The 26,054-nt window shown below is 43.3% G+C and overlaps 1 protein-coding gene across 1 annotated transcript in view; it reads right to left on the bottom strand.

Annotated features, from left to right (window-relative positions):
• The window catches only part of dis3l2 (DIS3 like 3'-5' exoribonuclease 2), a 46,559-nt gene that overhangs the window by 12,304 nt on the left and 8,201 nt on the right, over positions 1–26,054 (bottom strand). Inside the window, exons 6-14 of the mRNA XM_035421909.1 lie at positions 21,045–21,246; positions 17,424–17,518; positions 16,525–16,754; positions 15,367–15,540; positions 9,767–9,846; positions 8,574–8,686; positions 7,752–7,859; positions 5,943–6,176; positions 1,094–1,173 (exon numbers count right to left, since the gene is read on the bottom strand). Of these exons, the coding sequence (XP_035277800.1) occupies positions 1,094–1,173; positions 5,943–6,176; positions 7,752–7,859; positions 8,574–8,686; positions 9,767–9,846; positions 15,367–15,540; positions 16,525–16,754; positions 17,424–17,518; positions 21,045–21,246 (1,316 nt within the window). The remainder of the gene's footprint in view (positions 1–1,093; positions 1,174–5,942; positions 6,177–7,751; positions 7,860–8,573; positions 8,687–9,766; positions 9,847–15,366; positions 15,541–16,524; positions 16,755–17,423; positions 17,519–21,044; positions 21,247–26,054) is intronic.

Here is a 26,054-nt window from a genome sequence, read left to right as displayed (position 1 = left end):
ATTAGACTGGTAATCCAAGCTGGTCCACATTAGACTGGTAACCCCAGCTGGTCCACGTTAGACTGGTAACCCCAGCTGGTCCATATTAGACTGGTCACCCCAGAAGGACCAGAGCTGGTCCACACTCTGGTAAGTGTCCCAAGCCAGAGAAATGTCTGCAAATTTCAGTGAATTCAGTGACATGTTCGCTTGGACATCACAAAAGCCTGCTAACACTAAAACATTAAGGAACGAAGGCGGCACTGTAAAATACACACATTAGGGGCATACAATGTTCTGGTATACAGCTGCACCGACAAGCAGGCTCTTTAATAAAACCTGCCCATAAAATCCGTTAAGGGCAGGTAGATTAAAATAAGGAGATGTGCTCAATCATGCATACAGTGAATCCATTAGTCACTGTTTACAGATAATTACTGAATCTCGTCTATGCATATGAACTGTCAAAAAAAAAAAAAGGTTTGTGACCACCTTCTTAATTAAAAGTGTCATATCACATCTTTGTTTTCATTCCACTCGAATCTCAAGGATCACCTGTGTTCTGCTGTTGTTGTTTCTCTACCATCCATGTTATTCAACTAGGATGAAATAAACAGCGATGTGGGCCAAAGTTAGGAAACACAAGGTCATCTCTGTCAGAACACATCCTGCCCAGCAACAGGACGCTGGTAATTATCTTATGGGACGACAGTGTTTCTCCCCATTATCTATAGTATGTACGAAGAAAGTTATTATCAATGCTATTCACTGAGAAGTCCAGGGCTAACAATTCAATAGCATCGATAACCCCTGTAAGCACCATAACTATCTAATGAATAAGGTTCAGATCCAAAAGCAAATGGAACAGAGCGGTTTTCTCCACTACAGTGAAGGTCTAAACCCTGGCCCAAATATCAGATGCTGTGAAAGGCACAGGAAAAAAGGCTTATGCTAAGGGTGATCAGAGCCTCACACTCTCCTGCCATCACAATACATTCATGCCTTTGCATTTAGGAAACTTTCTTAGCCAGTCAAAAAGAGGAAAAGAAAAAAAAAATCATAGACACACAGATGCTTAATCTGGCGTCCATATTAAGTATGACCGTGCGCTTACTTGTTGCTGTCTCTGTATTCATAGACATAGCAGCCTTGGGGCATCCCGCTTTCCTTGTCCAGGGTGAAGGACAGCTTCAGCTGTATGGGCAGAGAAAAACATTGTATGATGAGAACAAGCCATTCACCCCATAATGTTCTAATATTAGAGCTTTGATAAAGGTTTGAATGCACGTCCATTTTATGGAACTGAAATAGATCTTCTAATTGTCTGTGAATAGTGAATACACACAGCTGATTATGGGCCTAACATCACTTTCTGTGAATCTGACACGTGAGCGTGTTCACTCAATGCGATTGCGTGATTATTTTCGAGGAAGCTTAACAAAGTGTTTGGAGTGCTGAACACGGAGCTCACAGAAGCCAAACATCATGTGCACAGGAGGCAGGGTGGGCATGGGGCATGCATATTCATGGGTACAAATTATTTTAAAAACAGAGAAAAACCCGAATGGGGGCCTTGTCCAAAAAGTGCTGTTCCATTAGCTCAAAGGAACTCAATTCATTGGGCAATATACACCACACATCCCGACCAGAACACATTATGTGTGCCCAATGAACACAATTAATTCCTGGCTTCTGCTAACAAAACAATTCTGCATCCATTTCGTTCCACTGAATTTTGTAGAATTTTGAGTGCAGTTGGTGCATTTTTGTTGCAGGTTGGTATGAGTTTGTATTGAAAAAGTAGTGATTGGCCCCAATGGGGTACACCAATGTGCAAAATAAGTACATTGAGTAAGCAGAGTGTAAGTAGCAGATCTGGTGAATTCAAGGAGCACTGAACTTAAATTCCTGTAACATAATGTGTGGAGTGCTACATTTTTTGACCACAGTGCTTTAAAAATCACTTAAAGTATACAAAGCCATTTTACTAAGACTGTCTGAACAAAATGCACATAAAACATATTTCATCATATACACTACATGGCCAAATGTATGACATCCAAAATCTCATCCAAAATTATGGGCAGTAATATCGAGTTGGTCCACATTTTGCTCCCATAACAACCTTCACTCTTCTGGAAAGCCTTTATGCTTGATGTTGGAGCACTGCTGCAGGGATTTGCCTCTATTCAGCCAGAAGAGCATTTGTGAGGTTGGGCACTGATTGAGTGATTAGGCCTGGATCGCAGTGGGCTTTCCAATTGATCCCAAAGGTGTTGGATGGGGTTGAGGTCAGGGCTCAGTCCTGGCTAGACAAGTTGTTCCACACCATTTTCAACAAAACCATTTCTATATGGACCTCGATGTGTGCCCCAAGGTATTGTCATGCTGAAACAGGAAAGGGGCTTCCCCAAACTGTTGGGAAGACAGAATCATATAGAATGCCATTGTATGCTGCAGCATTAAGATTTGCCTTCACTGGAACTAAGGGACCAGATACTTTTTGTCTTGTAGTGCACATTTGGAAAATTTGGAGAAATCCCCAATTTAAATAGAGTATTATTCTACTCCATGAATGTACTCACCCAATCATCAATCATCCTTCTGAATGCTCATTTGAACATAGGAATAATCACATGGGAATAATCTAGATGGCCAAGCTTGAACGCACAAACTGGAACAAAATGTTCAACATCTCTTCAAAAACAAATTAACATAAGCTTTAAAAAAAAAAAATCGGTTGAAATGTAATTATAAAGTAATTTGATTTATCTGAATGTCCTTCGTTAATATTCATGTCAAGCAAACCACCCACTTATTCACCTCAAATAAAGATTGCCTTTCTACGGTTATTTTCCTAGCTGTCACACTTAATGTGACAATTCTTTTAGCATATTCCATTTATGAATAAAAAACTAAATGCCGAAATAAATAAAAATAAAAAAAGGTGGGTGCTGACACTGTGAATATAAAACATGAAAATTTTCATTTGCAGGAATGTATTAGCGCTAATCCCCCCTTGCGCTGCCTGGGTTATCTTGCATTTACACATTTGGAGGTACTAATTAGCCAAGTTAAACTATTCAAACGCTGACTGATATTTGGCTTTTAAAGACAATGGGAAAATGACAGGCGTGCAACTCTTTCAGGAGCAATGGGCAAGCGCTTTGAGAAGCCAAGTGACATCTCAAACACCTGTCAGCGCAGGACTGAAAAGGAGGAGGCGGGGGAGGGGGGCCCAATTTGGGCTTTCTACACAATAAACTTAATTGTTTTCTTCTTTTTTTACTAAAAAGCCAAAGATTTTCAGTACGTTGACAGTGCTTAGCAAAATCAGGTAAAAAAAGAAGAGAGGGCATAGTATTAAAAGATAACCAAAAGTCACTCCTTGAGTCACAAAAGGTTTTAATCGTAGTGGTGTTCCCTCTGGAAAAATGATCATTATATTAATGTACTTAACAATTATTAAACATCCAATTTAAGTGGCATTTAAGAATTGTGTATTTCAATATTTAAGACATGGCAGCAGAGTTGTTGGGATTGGGATGGGAGGTATGTCATGTTCAAAGCCATACCCTATACGCACACAGCACCAAGAGTTTGGTGCTTTCCAGGGTTTCCAACAGAAATAACAAACACCACCACAGGCTACCAGTCCTTACATACGGATTACAAAAGTTATGGAAAAATGCGAAAATGTTCCTTTATTCTTCAACTTGAAAGGCCCAACACTACTGTAAGGCCATTCAATTTCTGTGACACCATACATCAGTTTGAAAGGGCACAGGCACAGACCAATGCCGACATCGCTTTCAAGGTCTGAAGCCAGCCGTTGCTCCATGTCCACCATGCTGCTTCACAGCTGGTTTACGTAGGCTGACCCCAGCAACCAAAGAGCAGCCTTTCCTCGAAGTGCAGGGTAATACCCGACTGACTGGAACACGCTTTCCCTGGTTGGTTCTACAACTACTTACACAATGTCACTGTAAGGATTCAGTTCTGGACAATGGGGTTCATCAATGCACAAAAGACCAGTGCTTTTACTCTTCAGCTGGATGCGCTATAAAAACTCTAGATAAATGTGCTTTCCAAGTAGGCTCAAGCATTCCATCTTGATGAATGATTAGGTTGACATCTTACCTGTCAGTTTCACACTTTGGGCACAGGAGGAGGTGAAGATCCACTTTATTATCTTTCTCATTAACACAGCCACCTCTGTAGGAGGATACAGCATCCTGGAAATTGTTCTTAAAGTGCTTTCTGTCCTACACATTATATCATTAAGTGGAAGTACACGAGCAGAAACTCTTCAGAATGCTCCCATATACTTTGAGTAGCAAAACATCTTGTGTATTCTCTTCACGGCTCCACAAGCACAGCGGTGACACTTTGCAGTTTTATGTGTGGGTCTGTGGGTGGACCTCTTTGCATGTACAACCGATCAGTGCTCACAGTATGTCTCCTTGTTGAACCTTTTTCATCTGTAAAGCACTTTGTTCGAAAACCCTTTAAACAATAACACTTTCATTTTTCTCTTCCGTTGGAAATGGAAAAGCGCTAATGACTTAGAAAAGACATCGAGCACTCACGCAAAATATTCAACTTTAATTTGAGGCCCACACATAACACCCTGTCACTGTCACTGGTCAACTTTTGAAACCGGACATGAACCCCTGGTCTGCCGATGTGCAGTCCACAGCCTAGCTGTGTGTTTGATACCAGTCTTCAAACACTCTACTGCTACTGTGTTTTTGATATCACAGGCTGCCAGTGCTCTACTCCTGCTGTGTGTTTGATATCACAGGCTGCCAGTGCTCTACTCCTGCTGAGTGTTTGATATCACAGGCTGCCAGCGTTCTGCTCCTGCTGTGTATTTGAAATCACAGGCTGCCAGTGCTCTACTCCTGCTGAGTGTTTGATATCACAGGCTGCCAGTGCTCTACTCCTGCTAAGTATTTGATATCACAGGCTGCCAGTGCTCTACCCCTGCTGAGTGTTTGATATCACAGGCTGCCAGTGCTCTACTCCTGCTGAGTGTTTGATATCACAGGCTGCCAGTGCTCTACTCCTGCTGTGTGTTTGATATCACAGGCTGCCAGTGCTCTACTCCTGCTAAGTATTTGATATCACAGGCTGCCAGTGCTCTACTCCTGCTAAGTATTTGATATCACAGGCTGCCAGTGCTCTACCCCTGCTGAGTGTTTGATATCACAGGCTGCCAGTGCTCTACTCCTGCTGTGCGTTTGATATCACAGGTGGCCGGTGTCCTACTCCTGCTGTGTGTTTGATATCACAGGCTGCCAGTGCTCTACTCCTGCTGTGTGTTTGATATACAGGCTGCCAGTGCTCTACTCCTGCTGTGCGTTTGATATCACAGGCTGCCAGTGCTCTACTCCTGCTGTGTGTTTGATATCACAGGTGGCCGGTGTCCTACTCCAGCTGAGTGCTTGATATCAAGCGGCCCGAGTCCTACTCTTGCGCTGCATTTAATGTCATAAAAAGCCCTTCTAGTATTCTGAGTGTGACCATGTCTGTACTAGTGCAACCCTGTCAGGGTTTAAGTACGACACAGAATGTGACTGTGTCAAGGTACAGTTTGACAGTGATCGCGTCAAGGTGAAGTGACGGTATGAGTGACTATGTAAGGGCGTAGTATTACTCTTCAAGTGTTCCGTATAAGGGTGTAGTATTAAATGGTAAGTGCTCCATATAAGGGCGTAGTATTACTCCGTCAATGTGCTGTGAAAGGATGTAGTATTACTGTCAGCGTGTTATGTAAGGGTGAGGTATTACTCTGTGAATGTGTTAAGTGTGTAGCGTTAGTCTGTTAGTCTCCTGTATAAGGGTGTAGTATTACTCTGTCAAAGTGCCACGAAAGGGTGTAGCGTTAAGCAGTCAGTGTCCTGCATAAGGGCGTGGTTGTTCTCTGTATGGGTGTGACTGCGTCAGGGTGCGGTGCTGACCTGGTCGAGACGTAGCGCCCCGCCCTGGAACCTCTGGGCTCGGAGGTTCTTGGCGATGGTGTGCAGGTTGAGGACGGCCTGGTGGATCTCGTCGATGGGGTGGTGGGGGTCAAACGGGGGCAGCTCCTCGGCGGGGAAGAGCTTCTCCGGCGCTTCGATCATGCTCTGGGCGTGGTCGTAGCTCAGCTTCACGCAGGAGCGGATCACGGAGCGCCCAAACCACTCGCTCAGGATCTGAGCGCAACAGCACGCAGGGAGACAGGCATTACAGACGTCCCCTGATACAATCACAGCCCTGAACAAATTTAGCCTATAATCATTTTTGGGTGAAAAGCCCCTTTAAGCTACTACAGAGGCACATCCTTTAATTCCCACTGAGGCCAGTCTAACTGGAATATAAGAAGCAGTGCTTGTCTGCACACTCCTAAATAGACAGGGGAGGATGTAGCGGCTAGCTAGACCGGCTTATGAACAGAACACGCCATTAAAAATTTTTAAATGAAAAAAGGTCTGGGGTACAAAGAATAAATAAACCCTTTATTTTGTATGGGCAGTGCAGACACCGTTACATAAGCCATGCAGTCCATTGCTGCTGTAATCGCCAAAGGGAGGGCCGTGTGTTAGACACAGCTGGTTGGGGACTGCCCCTCGTTGCATTCACCCAAAGTGATCTCCACCACATCCAGCAGGGCAGTTCTAGCCATATAGGTATATGTAGTCATTAGAAGTTTGATCACTGTGCAAACAAGGGTAGCAGTCATTAGATGTGAAGTAAGAATTTAAAGAGGACTGACAGTCAGTTATTTGGAATTAGACTTAGTACCTACTCACATTTATCTTACTTTTTTTTTTTATTGGTCAGGCGCCTACGCAATTACCAATAAACTGTAAAAGATCTCAAAAATCATTCTGTAAATTTCACTGCTGCTTCCCATTTGCTAAATGCTAACCATTTGCTAACCACTGTTCTCCAGCACAGGAGATGGTCTCTCAGGCGACCTTGACAGCCGAAGTCAAGTTGCCACCTATTCCCGCCCACGTTAAAAAGATGGGGCGGTGACGCACTCCCGACGCCTGGCTGTCGGCGGGGCGCGACCTCGGCCCGATCGCCTCCGCCCGCGTGACGCGGAGCCTGTCGCAGGGCAATGAGCCGAGATGTGAGAAGCCATTAATCACCGTCACGCGTTAATTGAGGGCCGCTGATGAGACTCGTTCCTTTACACCAGGCTGGTCTCTGACACCCACCCACCCCCCCCCCTTCAATATCGCCTCACAAGTGCATGGTGCTCCGAGAGGCTCCAGTGACAGGAACTTTCCCATTATAGAGCACGAGAGTTCCTTCGGTAATGCAGAGACCAAAATCTTGAGCACCTGACAATTTATATAATGGAGTTTCATTTGAGCTGAAAGACCCTAACCGGCCAATTGGAAAAGGAAAAATAAAATCTCACCAGGCTGATCTGAGAGCGCGCGCACACTTCAGCGGGAGATTTGTTATTGTTCTTTCTGTCCTTTCTTTGTCGGCTCCCCCTCGTATCCTTTTCATGTTGCTAATGGATATGGAGATTACCTGTCTGTGTTTTCATACGCTCTCGCTTTGCGACACCCGATCTTCTCTGAAAGCGCCAGGAAAGTGCCGTCTTCCCGTTTTTAAACCAAATTCTGGTACCCGACAGGCGGCCCCGAATCCGACGCGCACGCCCCACCTAATGCGGCCCCGGGTCGGCAGGGAGTAAAGGGGCCCTGGGCTGGGCGGTGCCCTTTGACCGGGGCGCGGTAAGGCCGCAGTGGGGCCGGAGCGAGGCTCACCTTGCCCTGCGGGGTGATCTTCCAGATGACGGAGAAGGTGAGCCGGTCGGTCAGGGGGTTCAGGCTGCAGAGCTCCTCGCAGAGCAGGCGAGGCAGCATTGGAACCACCTGCAAGGGCAGCGCAAAATTCAATCAGGAAGGAGCCGCTCTCCGCTTACAGCGCCTCCCTCAGGTCGCGCGCCAAAACCGCGGGGTGAGTAAATGAGAGGTGAAGGCCGCGGGTTCCGCCGATTAAAGGCTAGCCAGACTCAAGTGGCGATCGCGTTTCTTTGATAGAGAGAGAGCCAGATCACAGTTATTCCCACACAACCGCAGCAGGTCAAAAAGTCAAGTCTTCAACATGAGAGGCACTCACTTGTCCACACATATGGATTTAACAGGCACAGAAATCTATGTTGTTCAGTATGATCACACTTGGGATTCTGCCAATGGGAAAAAGGGGAAAAACTGGGAGAGGTCAAGAGTGCAAATGCAAGAGAGAGATAACAGAGCGCAGCTATTACGCTCCCAAGCCATTTATTAAACATAATGAGCAGTGACAATGTTTGGACCATTTGTGTGAGCCACAAGGACATCGCAGAACACACAACATCTCAAAGCACAAGCTCCCCTGTACCACTGTGTGGCCAGTGGGGTGTAAAACTGGCTTGCAGATGAGCATGCTGAAGGATAGCGCATGCTTAGGCTGCAAAGGTCCAAAGCCCGGTGGAGATGTTAGAGGTGAGAGAAGCACAGACAAAAAACAGAAATCAATAAACCACAACAAACATAAGACCCATAATGACATGAAAGCTAAATAGAAATCTAAATTTAAAAATGGACCTTTTGCACCAGGTAGACGCTGGTGGCTCTTTGGCTGGCCACGAGATCCAACGCTTCCCCTTCTTCCACAAAATAACTGACATCAGCGATGTGAACTCCCACTTCAAAGTTTCCTGCGTAAAAGGGAAGGAATTCAAAAACTGACCTGGTGCCATTTCCCTACATGGTACAACCTGAACATGCCATTATGAATCACTTCAAGCCACCTGAAAACAACATAACTGTTGCTGTTCTAGCCATTGCACCAGTTACTGTAGTCTCTGACATCCAAGAGAAAAGATTAAACAAAGACATATTAATGATTCAAACACTCTTCGGACTTGGATTAAGTAATCATTTGCCAGAGTACTGTTCACTTGAATGCACATATTGTACTGGAAATGCATCCCTTGTTATGGTGTCTCAGTTCCTTGTAAAGAATCCAAAATAGCACTAGCACTAGACCTAAACCTATGCATAACTCTTTCTCAACATCATAATAAGGCTCTGAGAACCAAGCTGCTGGGAAAAAGGTACGAGAAACGCAAAGCTAGCTGCGTGTCGCAGGCCTTGGGCGAGCATGATTTCCCATAGAAAGCCAGGCACAGCTTTTGAAGCATCAGGGAAAATGTGTTCCGCTAATTAGCCAGATTGCTTCAATGGCGCCTGCCATAGTTATCCTTGCCCTCCGTGACATTACATAAGCCTAACCTAGGGGACTTGACTACCTGGATGTCCACCGGATCAGCGCCTGAACACATCTAACTGTAGTTATCTGCATGGGGCCAATCCATTGGGTTCACCTCATCACAATAGTCCAATTGGTTTTGTCAGATCAAAGCCATGTCAATTTGATCTTCCTCATGCTAATGAAATCTCAACAAGTGCTTAAAATGCGTTACTCGAAGTTGACAACAAACAGCGCAAACATTGAGTCTGCAGCCAGGCTCCCTCCCTCCCCCCCACCCCGCCCGCACCTCGTCATCTGGATGCTAATAATGGCATATATTGTGTTGCACTGACAAAAAAAAAATTTGCAGAAAGCTTCTGGGAGAGTGACTATGACGTTCTGATATTCCATTTCTTCATCTCAAAAAATATTTTTGTGTTTCATGTAGTCTGCTTTTGCCAAGTATGTAAAGCTCAAAATAATGAGAAAACATATTAATAAATGGAAGGTGAATAAATGTATATTAACAAATGAAGTGGCATACCGTCTGGGAGTAGTTTGCAGGACAGGGCATCGTCCAGGTCTCTGGCAGTTGCTGGGTCAATCGTGAATATGCATTCTTTTCTACAGGACAGAACATGGCGAGAACAAAAACAGGCTTCACTATGGCGACTCAGGGAAACAGCAAAATAAACAGAACGTCCAGAGGAAGTCCCATGGAAAAATGCACTATGGCCAGTGTAGGGGACCATGTGCATGGCCTTCCCCCATCTGAAGTTGATACTGTAAATCACACCCAAGATTTATTATTAGAAGCAAGTGCTGCTGGAAACATGTGTTTGAGTGTCGCATCACACCCTGAGTATCAACCACAGGTTGTACCGTCAGAAATGTTCAAATAGCACAATTTTTTATCACAATATAAAATATCACAATATAAATTTACAATAAAATACTGGAGTTCTCTGACAAAGGTCTATGGGATTTTACCACTTAGTAATCTGTTATAAGAGTTGAAACTCAATGTGGAATCATCCCTACAGAAAAGAAATACATCTGAAAATACACTTAAATACATATATGAATATACTGAAACATTTTATAACATATTGGTAAGTGGAAATACAAATTATTGCCATTTTAAGACACTGGCACATCACACTGTTATGAAATATGTTTTTCCAAGGAGTTTTCCAAGAAGTCCATATATTTCTATTATACCGCATTATATTCCATTCCTGTAAGGTATTGAGAGTTTCAAAGAAATCATGCCTACATTTCAAAGCATTCCTGGAAATCGCATCTAAATTATCCGCAAATACAAAGTACTGGGTGACCGTTTAGACAAGAGAAGAAATAACAGCCACTGTTCTGCGTGAAACAAAAGGCTTCCACATTGAGCAGTAATCAACGCTCAGGAAAATGAGCTGGGCAAACCCCTGCATGCAGGCCCCGCGGGTTAAAGCGAAAATGAACACATTATACGCGGGTCACCGCATCCTAATCGCACTTGTATGGATAAAGTACCTGTAGCCCTCAAAATGAATAATGAACACATAAGCCATTTTCACACAGGCGACTGGCAGAACAGCCTCAAATGGGTTTCGAGAGATCAAATCGAAGTGCCTCATTTTAACGTGAAGCTAATGCAGCTGGTTAGCACAAAAATCTACATTTGGGACTGATGGAAATGCATAAAGACTGCTCTAATGCGGCTGATTAGGACAGATACTGCCATTTACGAGCAGTGAAAGCACTGGCACAGAAGGATAAATGAACGCCATGGAATAAAATTTAAAAAGCATTCCTGATGAAGCTAAGCACACTACTCAAGATCCCGTTTATTTCATTAAACGCCTTATCCAGAGAAAATGAAAGTCTCATCTGGGGTTTTCATAAGAAACAGGCGACAAACACGCCAAGTACAAACTTTAGAGAAGAGCTAGCACTTCTCTATGAAAGCAACAGAGCCATGTTCAATCGCATCAGAAATGAACACCCAGAAGAAACCCACAATTAACACGCTGAATGATGGTAGCAGATCCTCGAATGATTCCTCGTGCCACCAAGAGGATAACAGAATCTGCATCTGAATTACTTGTAGTTTGCTCACACAATGAAAGCCAATATAAATTCTTGGTCGATTCAAAATCAAAGCCGCCTTAACTTTCATTGATGCGCAAGAGCTGTTGCAGAAAAAAAAGGAAAAACAACACCATTGCAAGTTTAAAAAGTACAAACATTTAACGTCCTTCACGTGCACACTTTGCAACACTAACATTCCACCTCAGACGGTTACAACTAAACAGAACAGGACCGATTCAGCTTCAGAAACCGGACATAAATGTGTCGATAAATGTGAAAAATAAATAAAGAAACTTAGAGAAAAACTATGTATTGAAAGCTGTCGCCAAACAGCATGCAAACTAATAGGAAAGACACAGAGATTCACACAAACAAAAAGTAAAACCTCCAGACTGAACAAACGCATCCAAAACACAACACCAGCAAACCCCCTACAGGCAGGATAAAGCCCATCCTATTTTTATGAGAAGTACGTTTGCGTAGCTTTTCACATGCAACTACAACTGATTTGATGACTGCGGCGGGTAGCTCCATAGTACTATTCACAATTGGCGAGCGCATGGGAGGGTTCAGCCGGTTAGGTGTTCATTACTAGCCACACCCGCCGGTAGATAAGGTGCCCGTGGACTACATGTCAAAGCCACATATGAAAGTCTTCCTCCGACTCTATGCAAGCTTAGCTGTAGCCTGCGGTGTGAAAAGAAGCAGCTAGCGACACCACGTGGAGAAGGAGAACCATGGACATCTAAACTCCCCCGAATGGGTGGGGGTTTGCGTACGGATAGGCCCAATAGTGAAGGACAATTTCTGTAAATTTTCATTCACAAATCCGGAAATGATCAAATTTTAAACTAGCACCAACACTTCCTGCCAGCTTTCTAAAATTCTGTGGTGCGATAAGATTCCTTTAACACCAGCTGCCTCCATGGATTTCACTATGACCTTATCTAAATTTCTTCAACGTTTTGTGCGTCACGAAAAGGTCACCCAAAACGAAAAGGCTGCCTTCTTAACAATGTAAAAAAAACAAAAAGGGACAGCTCGCGGTATTCAGCTGGCTTTATCTAGCTCCCGACACACTGCTGGTTTCAAAGGGCCACCGCGGTGGAACAGTCATCGCGTTCGCGCGGAGCCCACGCTCATTGTGAGAGCGGAGCCGCTCGGCTTTATCCGCTCGCCCACGTGCAGCTGAACAGGCTCGGCCTGACGAACGGTGCCGCCGCACTGTACTGCGGCGGGTCCCGACCCGCCAATCAAACAGCGCACGGCGCCATTCGACACTCCGCAGAGGGAAACAATGGCTACCCTGACATATGCTTGGCCAGAAAAAAGGGGGAAAATAACAAAATAATAATAATAATAGCAAAAGATTTGAGTTTTGGAATTTGCAGAGGGAAAGAACGTCGCATGAAACTACCTTTCATACGCTGTGCTACAGCACACAAAAATGTTTTAGAGATTTTCCTAAACATTTACCATTTTTGTTAGCAATTTAAACATTTGGAAGTCACACCCCGAGCTTGCATGGGTAGGGAGTTTGGGCTGTTCTGTGTGAGGAAACGAGTAGGTACCATCTGATGATGTTAATTTCAGGACATCCTATTCTTTTCTTCCAATAGTAAGCACCCATAATGCCTCCTTCCTCCTCCCGTGTCAGTACCAGGCAAACGCTCTCCTCCCCCTCAAACCCTCAATGAAAGGTGTACCTCCAGTCTACAAAAGATGTCTGCAGCCAATACACCTAGTTCATCAGTGACATTAACTAGTGATATAGCAGACTGTTCTCTGCAACACAACATTGGCGCCTTTGATGACTATTTGAGAAATCTACATTTAACATTAGTCTTCAAAACTCAGAAAATAAAATTGGTTAAATTGTTTATTTGTTTGCAATATAACCTCCTCCAATGTGGCTAAAACAGAGGGGCAGTGGTAGAACAGGAAAGGTTAAGGTCTTGCAACATTAACGCTCCAGGATTTGATACCAGATCAGGGTGCATTCCACACACTAAAACACCTTATAACTCTGGATAGATGACCCATCAAAACACACCAGGCTTCACACAATGAAAAATGCACAATGCAGTAATTACTGGTCACAAGAAACTGGACACAAGACAACTCCTGTGCTGCATGAAATAAAACTACACTGCCGTGCAATTCAGTTATTCTCCAAGGCCTCTTGTGCCCACCAAAAAACAGAGAAGACATATTGCACATTTAACTGGCCAAACTCATACAGAATAGATAGAGTGGAGGACTCATGTGCTTCTACTACCATCAACTACTGCAAGCATCCATTTCACAGACCACTGGTGACAATGTGATTGATATTTCACAGCAAGTACTTTTCATATACATAATCATGCCAGATCAGCCACTTTCACAGAACTTTTTTATACTCAGTGAAGCAATTTTGTTTAGGAGCCGCATAAGGAAAATAAAGAGACTCTCTAAACCATCGTTTTGACGATGGCATTGCAAAACCTCCTTAAGGTCTGAACATCGTCAGGGAACCGCAATTTATACACACCAGATGATGATCAGGTTTCCTTGAAACTTTGATTGCTTTGTTACTACAACAAAAAGGCCTTTACTGGCTCGAAATCGCCCAAACAACAACAAAGAGGCTCTTTGTTTCGATGCAAATTTCGGCCCCTCGTGCGCGAGCCGTGGGCAAGCCCCGTCTGGGTAGTGTTGGAGCGGAGCGTAAACACCCCGCCCGACAGAATCGTTTCATCGACAGAAAACAAGAAAAAACGGAATCCCCATTCCCTGACGGAGAAACGGAAAATCGGAAAAGGAACGAAAGGGGAATTGAGGCTCGTAGCATTGTGCGCGGTCGGAAAAAGGGCCGGTCTGAACATTCAACAGTCCGGAACGTGCGGTCCCCCCTCTTGACCGCTGTACCACACACACACACACGGATACACCCTTGCTGCACACACACTTAAAGCTACCTCATGCTAAGCCAAAAAGGAAAATACTGTTTCTTTTTCCAGCAATACAAGGGAAATAACGGGGAAGCCCCACATGTGCAGAGTAGGAAACTGAAGAACCTGTCAGAGAGAAAAGAGCCACACCGAGCTCAGCGGCCTTATGGTTAGTGTAGTACAAATGGGCGCCTCCAGTCCTGGAGGGCTGGTGTGGACGCAGGTTCTCGCTGCCACCAGTTACCCCGCCATGAGTGATTATTAAGTGAGCATCATGTGGTCATGAAGGTGTTTTAAATGGAGAGTTCAATTAAGTTTAGCCAGAATCTAAGAAGACACGAAGCAGACACTAAGCAGACAATGCTGAAAAGCATAATTTCCCTTGAAAGAAACATTCATCCTTTGATGTAAAACGGCCAGATAATTTCACACAGAAAATGTTCTGCATACTTAAACTTACAAGCACTATTTAATTATTAAAGGCATCCTTTGAAAATAAATTTAAGTAAAAGAAAAACAGCTAGTAAGTGGCTTGATTTAAATGGAATAAATCTTATCATAGTTGAGCATGATTATATTTTTTTCAGGTGTAATTAGGGGAAATAAGGGACGAGCAAAGAAGTAAATGTGCAGAGTAATGGGCTTTACTCCTCTAAAGGACTGAAATATCAATTCACAACATGATATCACAAACAATGGCCGATACAATATGGAAGTGTCAATCTGATCTTTTTGAAATGATAAACATATAATATGGTTTCCTTCAAACCAACTGAAATGTTAAAGAGGAGTTATGGACGTGATGGTGGAAAGATCTGTTAAAGAGGAGTTATGGATGTGATGGTGGAAAGATCTGTTAAAGAGGAGTTATGGATGTGCTGGTGGAAAGGATGGCTAAACCGGTATTATGGATGTGATGGTGGAAAGAGCTGTTAAAGAGGAGTTATGGATGTGATGGTGGAAAGATCTGTTAAAGAGGAGTTATGGATGTGATGGTGGAAAGATCTGTTAAAGAGGAGTTATGGATGTGCTGGTGGAACGGGCTGTTAAAGAGAACTCATGGATGTGATGGTGGAAAGGGCTGTTAAACAGGGTCATGGATGTGCTGGCAGAAAGGGCTACCGACCTCAGATCCCTCCGTTTAGAGAGCTCCTCAGGTGGGATGGTCCAGGGCAGGTTCTGGGGCAGACATTGCAGGACCTCTTCAGAGAACTCGGAGAAGTCCACATCATATTCCATCAGAATGCCCTCAGTCTCTGGCTCTATCTCTCCGGCTTGTCCAAGGCTTTTAGCCAACCGCCTTCAGGTATTTAAGAAAGACATTTAGGGGGAAAGAATTTGCAAGTCAGAAAGTTAAAAGAACTGAAATATTTTTTTATAATGAAAAATTATTAAACTCTCCACGTAACAAGAGACAAATTTGCGATCACGATTGTTGTAACTTTTGTCCCCATCAACCTTAAAATCTTGTTTGACAGAACAAAGATCAATCCTCATTATATTCAAACTTTAACTGATGTACTCTGTTCACATATTAATGCAAAAGTAAAGATAGAAAAGATTTCCATTGTGTGCACAGAAATACTGCTGACCGGCCCCTATTATCTTGGCACAAAAAGAACTGTCAGAGGTGTAGACATTTTATGACTGAATATCACTGAAAGTAATTTAACTTAATTGCGCTGTAATTATCACTAGTTTCCACCAGCTATGACACACAAAGATTGTCTAATCACTTTGTGATTATTTAAAGCACACACTGTTAACCAATTAATAGCAATGCAGTGTGTTTGATTGCCTGGAGGGTTTGAAGTTGATGATATAACCTATACATGCTGCCCTGAAACTACAAACATGGCTCCACTTTCAATAAATTAAACACTGAAGCATGGCTGATGTAGGTATACTTCACATGGCTATTATGCATTTTGTTTATATGAGGATGAATCAATTTATTGATAATACTTACAAACTTAATTTTTATAAACCCCAATTTTTCCCAAATTTAGAACCCCTGTTAGTATTCATGGGTTGCAACCTCTTCATTTGGGAGATCATGCGCGCTTGCCTTAGCAGGGTGTGCCATCACCAGTCCCCATTCAACACATTTATAAGCAAACTCAATTTCCAAAAGGTAAAGAATGAAATGTCTTCACTGATTCCATGAAGGTAGAAATTTTTAGGGCTACACCAGTTTCCGGGTATTTCCGAAGCCCCCTCGCCCTCGCCCTCCCCCCTCCTCCTCCCCCCTCCCCCCTCCCTGGCAGGCTCGGCATGCACTCACCCCTCGGCGAAGGTGCTGCTGTCGTGCCAGTGGGTGATGCGACAGACAAAGAGGGTTTTGGCGTAGTCGCCGGGCCGAGACGCGAAGTCGTCCGGGCAGTCGGCGAGCGGCACGTTGACCCGCGGCACGCGGTGGTCGGTGGGGGAGAACATGGCGAAGTTCTTGTCGGGGAGGAACTTGAGGAAGCCCGTTGCAGCCCGCGAGTGCTTCTGCTCCACAATGTAGACCACCTGGGATGGGACGGTAGCAGGAAGCATTAACGGCTAACCTCCGGTGTCTCCTCTGGTCTCGTTTCAGCTTTACGTCCACTGAGGATACAGGGTTGCGACTGATTTGAGACTGAAGGGTCAGCAATGACTTTCTCATGACGGTGTACTGTTTGTGACATACTGTATCAAGAACTGAAACTAAAAGCCATTTATAAACTGAAAGAAGCACTGTCCAAGAAAGTAAGACAAGAATCTGTGCCTCTAAAGCAAACTCAAATAAAAACAGATGATAAAAACAGATAAAAGACAAGCTTTTGCCCTTAAGGGCTTCTATGTTGTTGCAGCGACTGGATGGCGATATGTATCCTCGTGCATTACCATGACAAACCACAGAGGTTTAAGGAGTTTCAGCAAAACTGCAATCAAAGGCTGCTAGCAGTGGGGTGAAGTGAGTGGGGACAGGCCAGCAGAAACTCCGTTATGTAATCCGCTTGACCAACAGTGCGGAAATTCCTACCGGTTTCCCTACGGAGCAGAGCAGCGTTCGGAGGTGACTGCTGGCTAACTAACCGGCGACCCGGAACACCAACCGGACCAATATGAAGGAGGTACACGCTAATTTCCCCAGAGGCCTGACAGGTACACAGGAAGTGCCAGTAGCTGCCACTCCTTTCACAACACAGTCCTTACCTTCGCAGTCCTCTGAAGGCACTTTTCCGAGACAGTGCTGGAGTTACATGGTTTATCCTTATTTGAACCTTCACCGTTGTTCTGCTGGGAAGATCCTACAACAAAACGAGATTACTTGTACAAAACGGCTGACTACAGACTGCTAATTTGTTAACGCACGAAAAGAAATTCAGCCATTCCCCTTCAGAAAAATTCCTTTGAGCAATTTCCACGACAAAATAAAAGCGGAAAAGAGTCTATTTTGCATCCCACACATTTCACTCTCGCAAGAGCAATTGGTTTCTGAAGATTTACAATCTTGTCAGTAACCATGCTATTTTAAGAACCAGTTTAACACAGTTATTAAATATCATACAAAGATATGCATCTTAAGCTATTTCAAGATGCAACTTGATTCCATCCCAAGCATACATCTGCCTGAAGATGAACATATCAAAACCAGGAGAAAATGACATCCACCAGAGATCATGCAAACATAATAAATCAAGGGGGATATGCTCCAACAGATTAAGCTATTTTGGCATAACAAAAGGAAATATGTCACAAAAGCAAGGATAAGGCATTCACTATTCAAACAGAGGAAAACAAACCAACCAGAGAACACCACCAACCATGTAAATGAATTGTTAGCAATAGAAGAACGCGGTGTCTCCGCATTCCAAAGCTTCCTGCTGATTAAAGTAAGAAACCCTTGGCCCTGGAATTAGAATGACAAGTCTGAAGGTATACAAAATGACTTCAATTTGTCAGTGCTTATTTGACATGGCCTGGAGGCTGGCAGTTAGGGCTCTCCATTAATGAAGTCTGCATCCCTACTGTTGAGCAATGCCAGACATCCTGCGGATATTTAATGAGCAAAGCCTTTCTTCTACAGTTCATAATAATGTTTTTAATGATTAAATATATCAATAAAATTTATATTGCTTCCAAATCCACTTTATGTTAAACAAAGAAAATTACTAACACTCGTTTCATCGGGAAATCGACACTCAGTGTGATCAGATTGAATCCAGACTCTATGGTTCTCTTCATTTTCATCAAGATGAGTCACAAAATAAACACTATTCTTAGGATCAGTACGGTCGATTTTCTTTCAAATTGATTTCTTTATGGAATAATAAGGGAACCGTACAAGGAATAATCTTATTTCATCATTCTGTGTTTTTCCTAGCAGATATTCCCTTTAAAGATGTCAATGTACTGGTGTATGAAGAAAGTATATATCCACAGACTGATTTCCTTGAGGGACCGATTTCAATAGGATTATACAGAATTACAGTGAGTCAGAATAACACAATTTTATACCATCAACAAAATGTTGACAGTACACTTATGTAAGTAGAGAATTTCAAAATGTACACAATTCCAAGGTTTGAAGGTATGTCAAAGCGTTCAACCACGGAATCTTCAAACCTTCAGAAGATTCAGGTCAGTCCCACTTACAAGGCGGAATAATGTCATCAATGGGTACTCACCAATATTATACTTAATCAGGAGGAATTTCAACACTTATCTGTCTGATGATAAAAGAACTCTTAAATTTTGTATCACTCTAAACCCAGATATTCATAAAATCATGTCTTGGACCTGCACTACTACTTGGAAATCTGATATATCTTAAAGGACAAAGCAGTGAGGTCATCTAATCAATGCAGAGTAATGCTGAAATGCTACTAAACGGCATTACTCCTTTTAAGTGCCGAGAGAAGGATTTGGAATGGCAGATGATGTGAACAGGTAATCTGGCACTTGCCGCACAATTATCTCTTTCATATACTGGTAAATCAGCGCTGACACATTGGAATGGCTTTCAACATTTCGCTATACTTGTCATTAGTGATACATGAATCGAGGATCCTGAAGCTATTTCAGGGTTCGTTTTTACGGTATGCGCACCCTAACGAATCGGTTCCCGAGCTTACTAAAACAAGCGAGCCACAGAAAGCACGTACAGATCACCCGTTATAAAAGCTATTAAAATAAAACTGACATTTTTCTAAAAACACCCAGCACGTATAGCGATGAAGTGCATTCAACGCAATGAAGGGTGACGTCAAAAACCAGGGCCGATCTTCTCAGCCAACAGAACGGAACAGAACTTCTCCTCCTCCTTAATCTCCTCCCCCTTAATCTCATTTTATAAGAGGCAAACATAAAGAGCGCGCGAACACGTAACGGACACCCACGCCGTTTCCACGGCAATAAGGAAATCAAAAAAAGTATAATTCAGATTTGGGGAGAGCTAAATAGTGTTTTCCCAACCACGGTGGAACGTCCTTCATTCCTTAAGCCCGTGGGTCGGCCTGCTAGCGTTTACTGACTTTTGCCTCCTGCTTTTCAGGCACGGGCTGAACACAAGCCGGTCGCTAAGCTGTGTCCATAGATACGGCGGTGTGCTAACTGCTGAACCCCACACGGCTTACAACGAGCCTTTCCATGTCCTGTACAGGCAGGTTGCTCACACCTTGTTATTGCCATGGTAATGTTATCTTCTTCTTTCCGTTTGTAAAGACTACTAAACCAGCAGCAGCACCGCAATGTTTAAATAAGACGTGGCAGAAACGGTACGGGTGATCAAAGCTTTTTTTCCTTTTCCTTTCGCCACTGTGCAATTAGAAGAATTTTAAATAACGCAGAGAAAATGCAGTTCACACATTCTTTGTTTTTTCTTTTGGCATTTTTTTTGACGTAAAATAATTATTAGACATTAGACTAACTATTACTATATATGGTCAGAAATATTTTTGAAAGACTCCCAGGTGAAATTATTAGTGGTATCATTTTGATTGTTTTATTGTGCTAGATTGCTTTCATACAGCTGCTGTCAGCTGCAGGACAGGTCAAATTCTCCACAGAAACGCAGGTCACGCCAATCAACGGGAACTGCTCAGCCTCCGAAGCTTGCTTGTACCTGCACTGCCATTTGAATTTTTCCTGCTGCCACATCAGAAATAGAGCAACCGCCCCACAGACTCAGATCTCAGCCTTGAGCCGATAGCTCCATAGGGCGACACGTAATTGGTGATTGCGCCACCTACTGTGCGAGAGGGTTCAGCCATTTAGGGGCCCGTGTTTCATCACTGCACAGACCCTCACTGTCCAATCAGACGCCTGCGGACTGCAAGCCAAAGCTGCATACGAGATGTCTTCCCCAGACGCCATTCTAGGTGAGCTTGGCTGTGGGCCGTGGTGTTGAGCAAAGCGACACCACGTGTTCTGGAGGAGAGCCTCGGATGTCTTACACTCTCCTGAATTGGCAGTTGCGATCAAGCTTGAACTCGGCTACAAATAGTTAATTGGATATTACAAATTAGGGTGGGAATTGGACACATTTCTATATAAAAAACTGAGTAATCTTCAAATGATACTGGGTAATGACAATTACTTTCAAAGTGATACAGACACCTGGATTCCTCATTCTTCAGGGAGTGGGTACTGGTGTCCATTCACAGGCAATAAAGCCACTTATGAAGTGACAAATTGACAATAAAACCACTATGAAGTTGGGATTGCATTCTGTTTTATTCGTTTTGCACTCACCACTGGTAATGAGCGAGTACTGTATGGTCCTTCTAAAGACTTCTTTGTGTGTCAGCGTAACAGGTTGCAGGCGTGCCGTACCTGTGGCACCGAGATTCAGCCCCTCCAGAGCTGCGGTGGTGTCTCTGCACTGGGCCTCCACCCCGTCAGGCTGATCTTCAGCAGCGTCGCTGGTCTGGGCCTCCACGACGACATCGGGGCTGGGGGGCTGCCCAGCCTTCTGCTCCGCCTGCGGGATCTCCGGCTCGCTCGCCCCCTCCCCATCGGTGTCCGACTTCACCACCTGTGGAAGGACACCGCGGTAACCGGTCAATCAGGGGCCCGTTCTAACTTATGCAAGAGCAAAGTCAGGTATCTAAAAACGTTTACCAGTTTAAGTGAATTGGGTGAGCAGCTTGTTTTTTTCCCACATGCATTTTACTCACAAATCCGCTAACCCGCTTATTCCTGGACATGGTCACGGGAGGCATGGAGCCTATCCCAGCCTGTATTGGGCAACAGGTACGAATACACTCTGCACAGGTCACCGATCCATCACAGGTGGAATGTCTAGTGTGCATGTGCTACCATCAGGAAATGCGAGCTGCCCCACCACTCGTGCTACTGAGTTTGGAGCAGCCTCACCAAATTACCAGTGGGCAATTCCAGCGTTACATTACATTTACCGTGAGGGGGTGTTGTATTCACCTGATTCACTAATCAGTGACTTCATGGAACACCCTTATTTCTGGACCTTGATGGAACACCCTTATTTTTGGACCTTCATCCATTGCTAAGACCAACATATGAAAATACAAGAAAACTCTTGGTGGGTTACTGTGTGGCAATAACGTCTGTCTCACGTTATGCCAAAGTCAGATGGCGTTTTTTTTGCGAAAGTTTGCTTTGGCAATCTCATTGAACTATTGATGCACACAAACGCAACAAAACTTTATTTGAAACTATATTAACTTATTCATTTACTAAATTTTCTAACATATTACAGCACCAAAATAATGACATCATATATTAAATTGCTGCGTTTATGGGCAGACACCCAAAAGTCATGTCACGCGTAACGTTACATGTTCATTAATATTAACTAGAAAACAATCCAGGCTTTGTAGTATCAGATTTTCTCCAAAAGAACACTTTATATTGATATCTGGACCTGCACTGTAGCTGCTAACTGCAGAAATGAAAACAGTACAGAACATATTACTGTAAAAGAACAACTTAAATTTTAACCTTACAAGCTACTCGGAGACACACTTAATTTGTAAAAAAAAAGCGCGAACAGACCAAAACATCAGAGAGAGCCCAAAATGAATAGCAGTGACTTCCCCAGAGCAGATGGGTTATTAACACTTTAACACTGCCTTTGATTCAGGACACTCCCACTTACCCCATCAGTAAAGACAAGCTCATTTAAAAAAATGAAAAAATATAAATTCAAAATACTGAAGGTGCCTAATTGTATTGTAATCACTAATGGACGCCATTTAATTTTGACATGCCAATCATGGTGGCTTTATTAAAGCAGTCGTATGGCCTAGGACTTCCAACAGAACATATTATGAACAAGGAGGGAGATGTATATATGACATAATCTCTTTCCTTGATGGTTTTGAAAATTAAAAAAAACCCTGGCAAAATTCATTTAAAATCTCACGGCCTCCATGAGTAATTGTGGCTGCCATTTCTCGAACTGGCTGACGTCAAAGTGTCGTCAAAATGAAACAATCAAACAACAAAATTATTTGAATCACGTATTTTCATCTCTCCTTGGTTTCATGCAATATCATAAAAGTCACCTTGTTTACTCTTGTTAAACAGTTAAACATGATCAGAGACCACGTCAGTGTTTAAATAAATGAGGCAAAGGTGTATTTTCAAAATGAAAAAGGTCAATCGTTTTCCTAAAACCACTTTCTCAAACAGACCATACTCAACTTTAAATGTTACACGTCAACTTGAATTAAAAATAAGTGTACAAACCCATGTCAAGAGCACCCAGCAACAAACTTACAAACTGAAACCAGGTGTACTTTTCTCATTTCATTTTGATAGATATCGCCTACCTTTGTTGCAAGAAAATGAAAAAAGTCTAGAAAAATTTGCCATCCAACCACATACTTTCCCATAGTTTGCATTAAAATAATAAAATTAACAACCTTTAAAACTATGACAGAGGTAATATACCAAATGACATCAGAGGGGTCTTTTCTAGTATGTTCTATTGTAGGGAACAACAGAGCCATCAAAAAACCAGAGTATCGTTAACAACATGTGGGGTATCAATGAGAACCACAAAGTCATCGATTATTAGGGAATCTAGCATACTTTTTGCAACTAAAAAATGGCATGTGAATGGCTTTAAATTTTGTGGTCAAAATATTTCTAAGATGGATCTATTAAATTATTGCATGAGGCAAGTGTAAATCAACGTACAACAGCATGTTTATTCACACAGTAACCATACTTAGAGTAACAACCGCTAAAAATGGACTATACCAGAAATCTTCATGAAAAGGAGGACAAAAGATTGAGCAACCCAAAAGAAAAGGGTAGAACTCGCACCCAGGAGACAATTCTCCATGGATTATCTGGACTTATGCAAGACGTCGTTCTGAGAAGAAACAAAACTACAAAAAACTAAATCAATCTTTTTTTTTTTTGCAAAGGAATACCGCAAAGCATTCATTTGCAGCATACTTTTATCACAAGGGCACAATTTGGAACAAGTTATATCACAAGTGAACAGGCACATGAACAAAGCACGAACTAATGAAGGTAACCTCATACATGCAGCGCTCACATTGTAGAGAAATCTAAATTGTTCTGTGAAAACCAGAAAAATTCATCAAGGTTAATGACTTTTCTTATCTGAGTAGAGAAGTAGGCTATATCCGCAGAAAGAGGGCCCTGTTTCTCATTACAGCTTGAAATAGTAAATACTATTAATCAAATATGCATTGGACGCTATCCCAGATTCCTACTTATGAAACTGCAATTAAAAAGACAGTGATTCACCAATGACCTGAATACAGCTCAGAAGGGAGAGGAAATCTGGGACATGCACCAGTCTGTTTCTCTGTTTAGAGTGCGGCGGCCCTGACAATCACAGTCATATCAGCTACTAGCCAACTGTGAATGTATAAGATACCGTATCAGTGCACATTAGAGCTGAATCTTAATTAGCTTCGATGGTTTCTTTTTCTGACATTTTCTATGTTGCTACACTGAAGAAAAAGCCAATCTCAAAGCATTTTCCAAAGCTTGGGGAGTTCAAGAATGGCATGCGGCAACTGATCATTCCGTCTGTGCCATGGAAAATATGCACTCGGGTGGGATGCACTGGCAATTTCGCTGAAAGGAATAGTTCACTTTCAGGAAATTTTTATTATTATTTTGGTTCTAGTGTATGTTTTCAAAAGGCCCAGGCGGTTTTTGTGTGGGATATAGTGGCATTCATGAGTGTGTAGCTTAAAACAAGAAAACTTGAACTTGAACTCAAGTAATTCCAAAGCAGCTTGCACATCACCGTTATACTCCCAGAGGCTGTACACATTAATACATTTTTAGATCTTGCCGGTAATTTTTGTCTTGAACGCAGTGATGTCAGGTTGCCATAAGGACACAGTTCCAACCGAATACAAGATTAAGTCGAATTTCCTGAAAAATAACAAGGTAACATGGACATAACATCATTGTACAAGCTGCTGCACAAACCATGGGAGATTTCAATATTACATTTGTCGCAAACAACTGATTGGCTCACCCTGTTAAGACACTGTGCTTGTGCAGGGATGGGCCTGTGATTTGGTATCATATTTGGACTGCGTCAGTGCCAACTGTGGCTGGCAACTCACTTCTTTTTTCATATGCACATATTCTTATAAAAACTAAGTGCATTTGACAGAATTTCTCCCATTTGGGAAAAAAATGTGAACATGACAAGGGGCCAGATATAGTGGATATTTACATGAGCAGTGCACAGGATAGTACAAAACCCTATGTGGGATATTCACAGACATAAGTGCAGAATACCACACAGGCTGAAGCAGCTAGCTGCTAGCATTGGGACATACATACAGGGACACTATGGTTCAGTTAGAAATGGCACGCAGGTCTGTCCCGGAGAGGGAGGGAAAAAAAAAAAAACTGTAAAATGCAGTAGGGGGGATTCAAAGGCCACGTCAAAAAAAGCTTTTCTTCAGGACAGCGAAGGAAACATCTCTTGCTTCAACAGCCTCGGCTTCGAACAGCTGCACGATGACATCCTGCTTTTCTCGTCCGTAAAAGCTTATCGATTCAAAATTTGAAATGTTTCTCACAGTCGGTCTACTGGGCCCACCGTTAACAGTGACATCCACACAGCCCTCTGACCCGCGGAACGACGTCCCTCCTTCGTCGCCCCTCTCCGGTAGCGCTCCGCGAATGTGACTGAGCATACGAGCGTGCACTTATTCAATCAGACGCGTTAGCGCGCCGCGCTCCGGCTGGCGCACAAAGGGAAGGGACGCTAACTGAAGTTGACCGGGGGCGCTTTGTAGCAGGTTTGCAGCTTATGTCATAACCCGCGTCCTCCGGGGAGGGAACAGGTACGGCACACGGAAAAAGTGGCTGATTAAAAACAGAAAGGCGCAGAATCGGAGGAAAGAAAGGACCACCTCGAAGATACGCTAAGGCAGAGAAGAACAGGAGCCCGAGGAGAACAAAGCTATCAACCATTAAACAAATTTGCATACGCGACAAATTTTTTACATTATAGTTTCAAACTACAGATATAAGCATTGGCCCCATTGCTTGAGATTAACCTTGGTGAGAGATGGAGAGAGAGAGAGAGGGCGAGAGAGAAATGGCTTGACGCCGTTCAGCGGCGGCAGACGTCGGACTGGGGGGTCACGGCGACCTCTGCCTCTTTTCTTTGTTGCTTTTGAAAAACCCGATTCTGAAGATTTAATCCGACCCGAATGGCGAACTGCGTTCAGGAACACGCAGCCCAGATGTGAAGCCAGTTCAATGTTTACGTGACGTTGTGGACTGACGTCTGAGAAGGTGCTTTCCACTTCCAACTTTCGTACGGGAGAGCAGCGGCAGGTTCGTCCT

The sequence above is a fragment of the Anguilla anguilla genome, chromosome 6 (assembly GCF_013347855.1).
Source record: "Anguilla anguilla isolate fAngAng1 chromosome 6, fAngAng1.pri, whole genome shotgun sequence".
NCBI classification, from domain to species: Eukaryota; Metazoa; Chordata; class Actinopteri; order Anguilliformes; family Anguillidae; genus Anguilla; species Anguilla anguilla.
The sequence above is the reverse complement of the archived record's forward strand: the minus strand, read 5'-3'. Positions and strand labels throughout refer to the sequence as shown.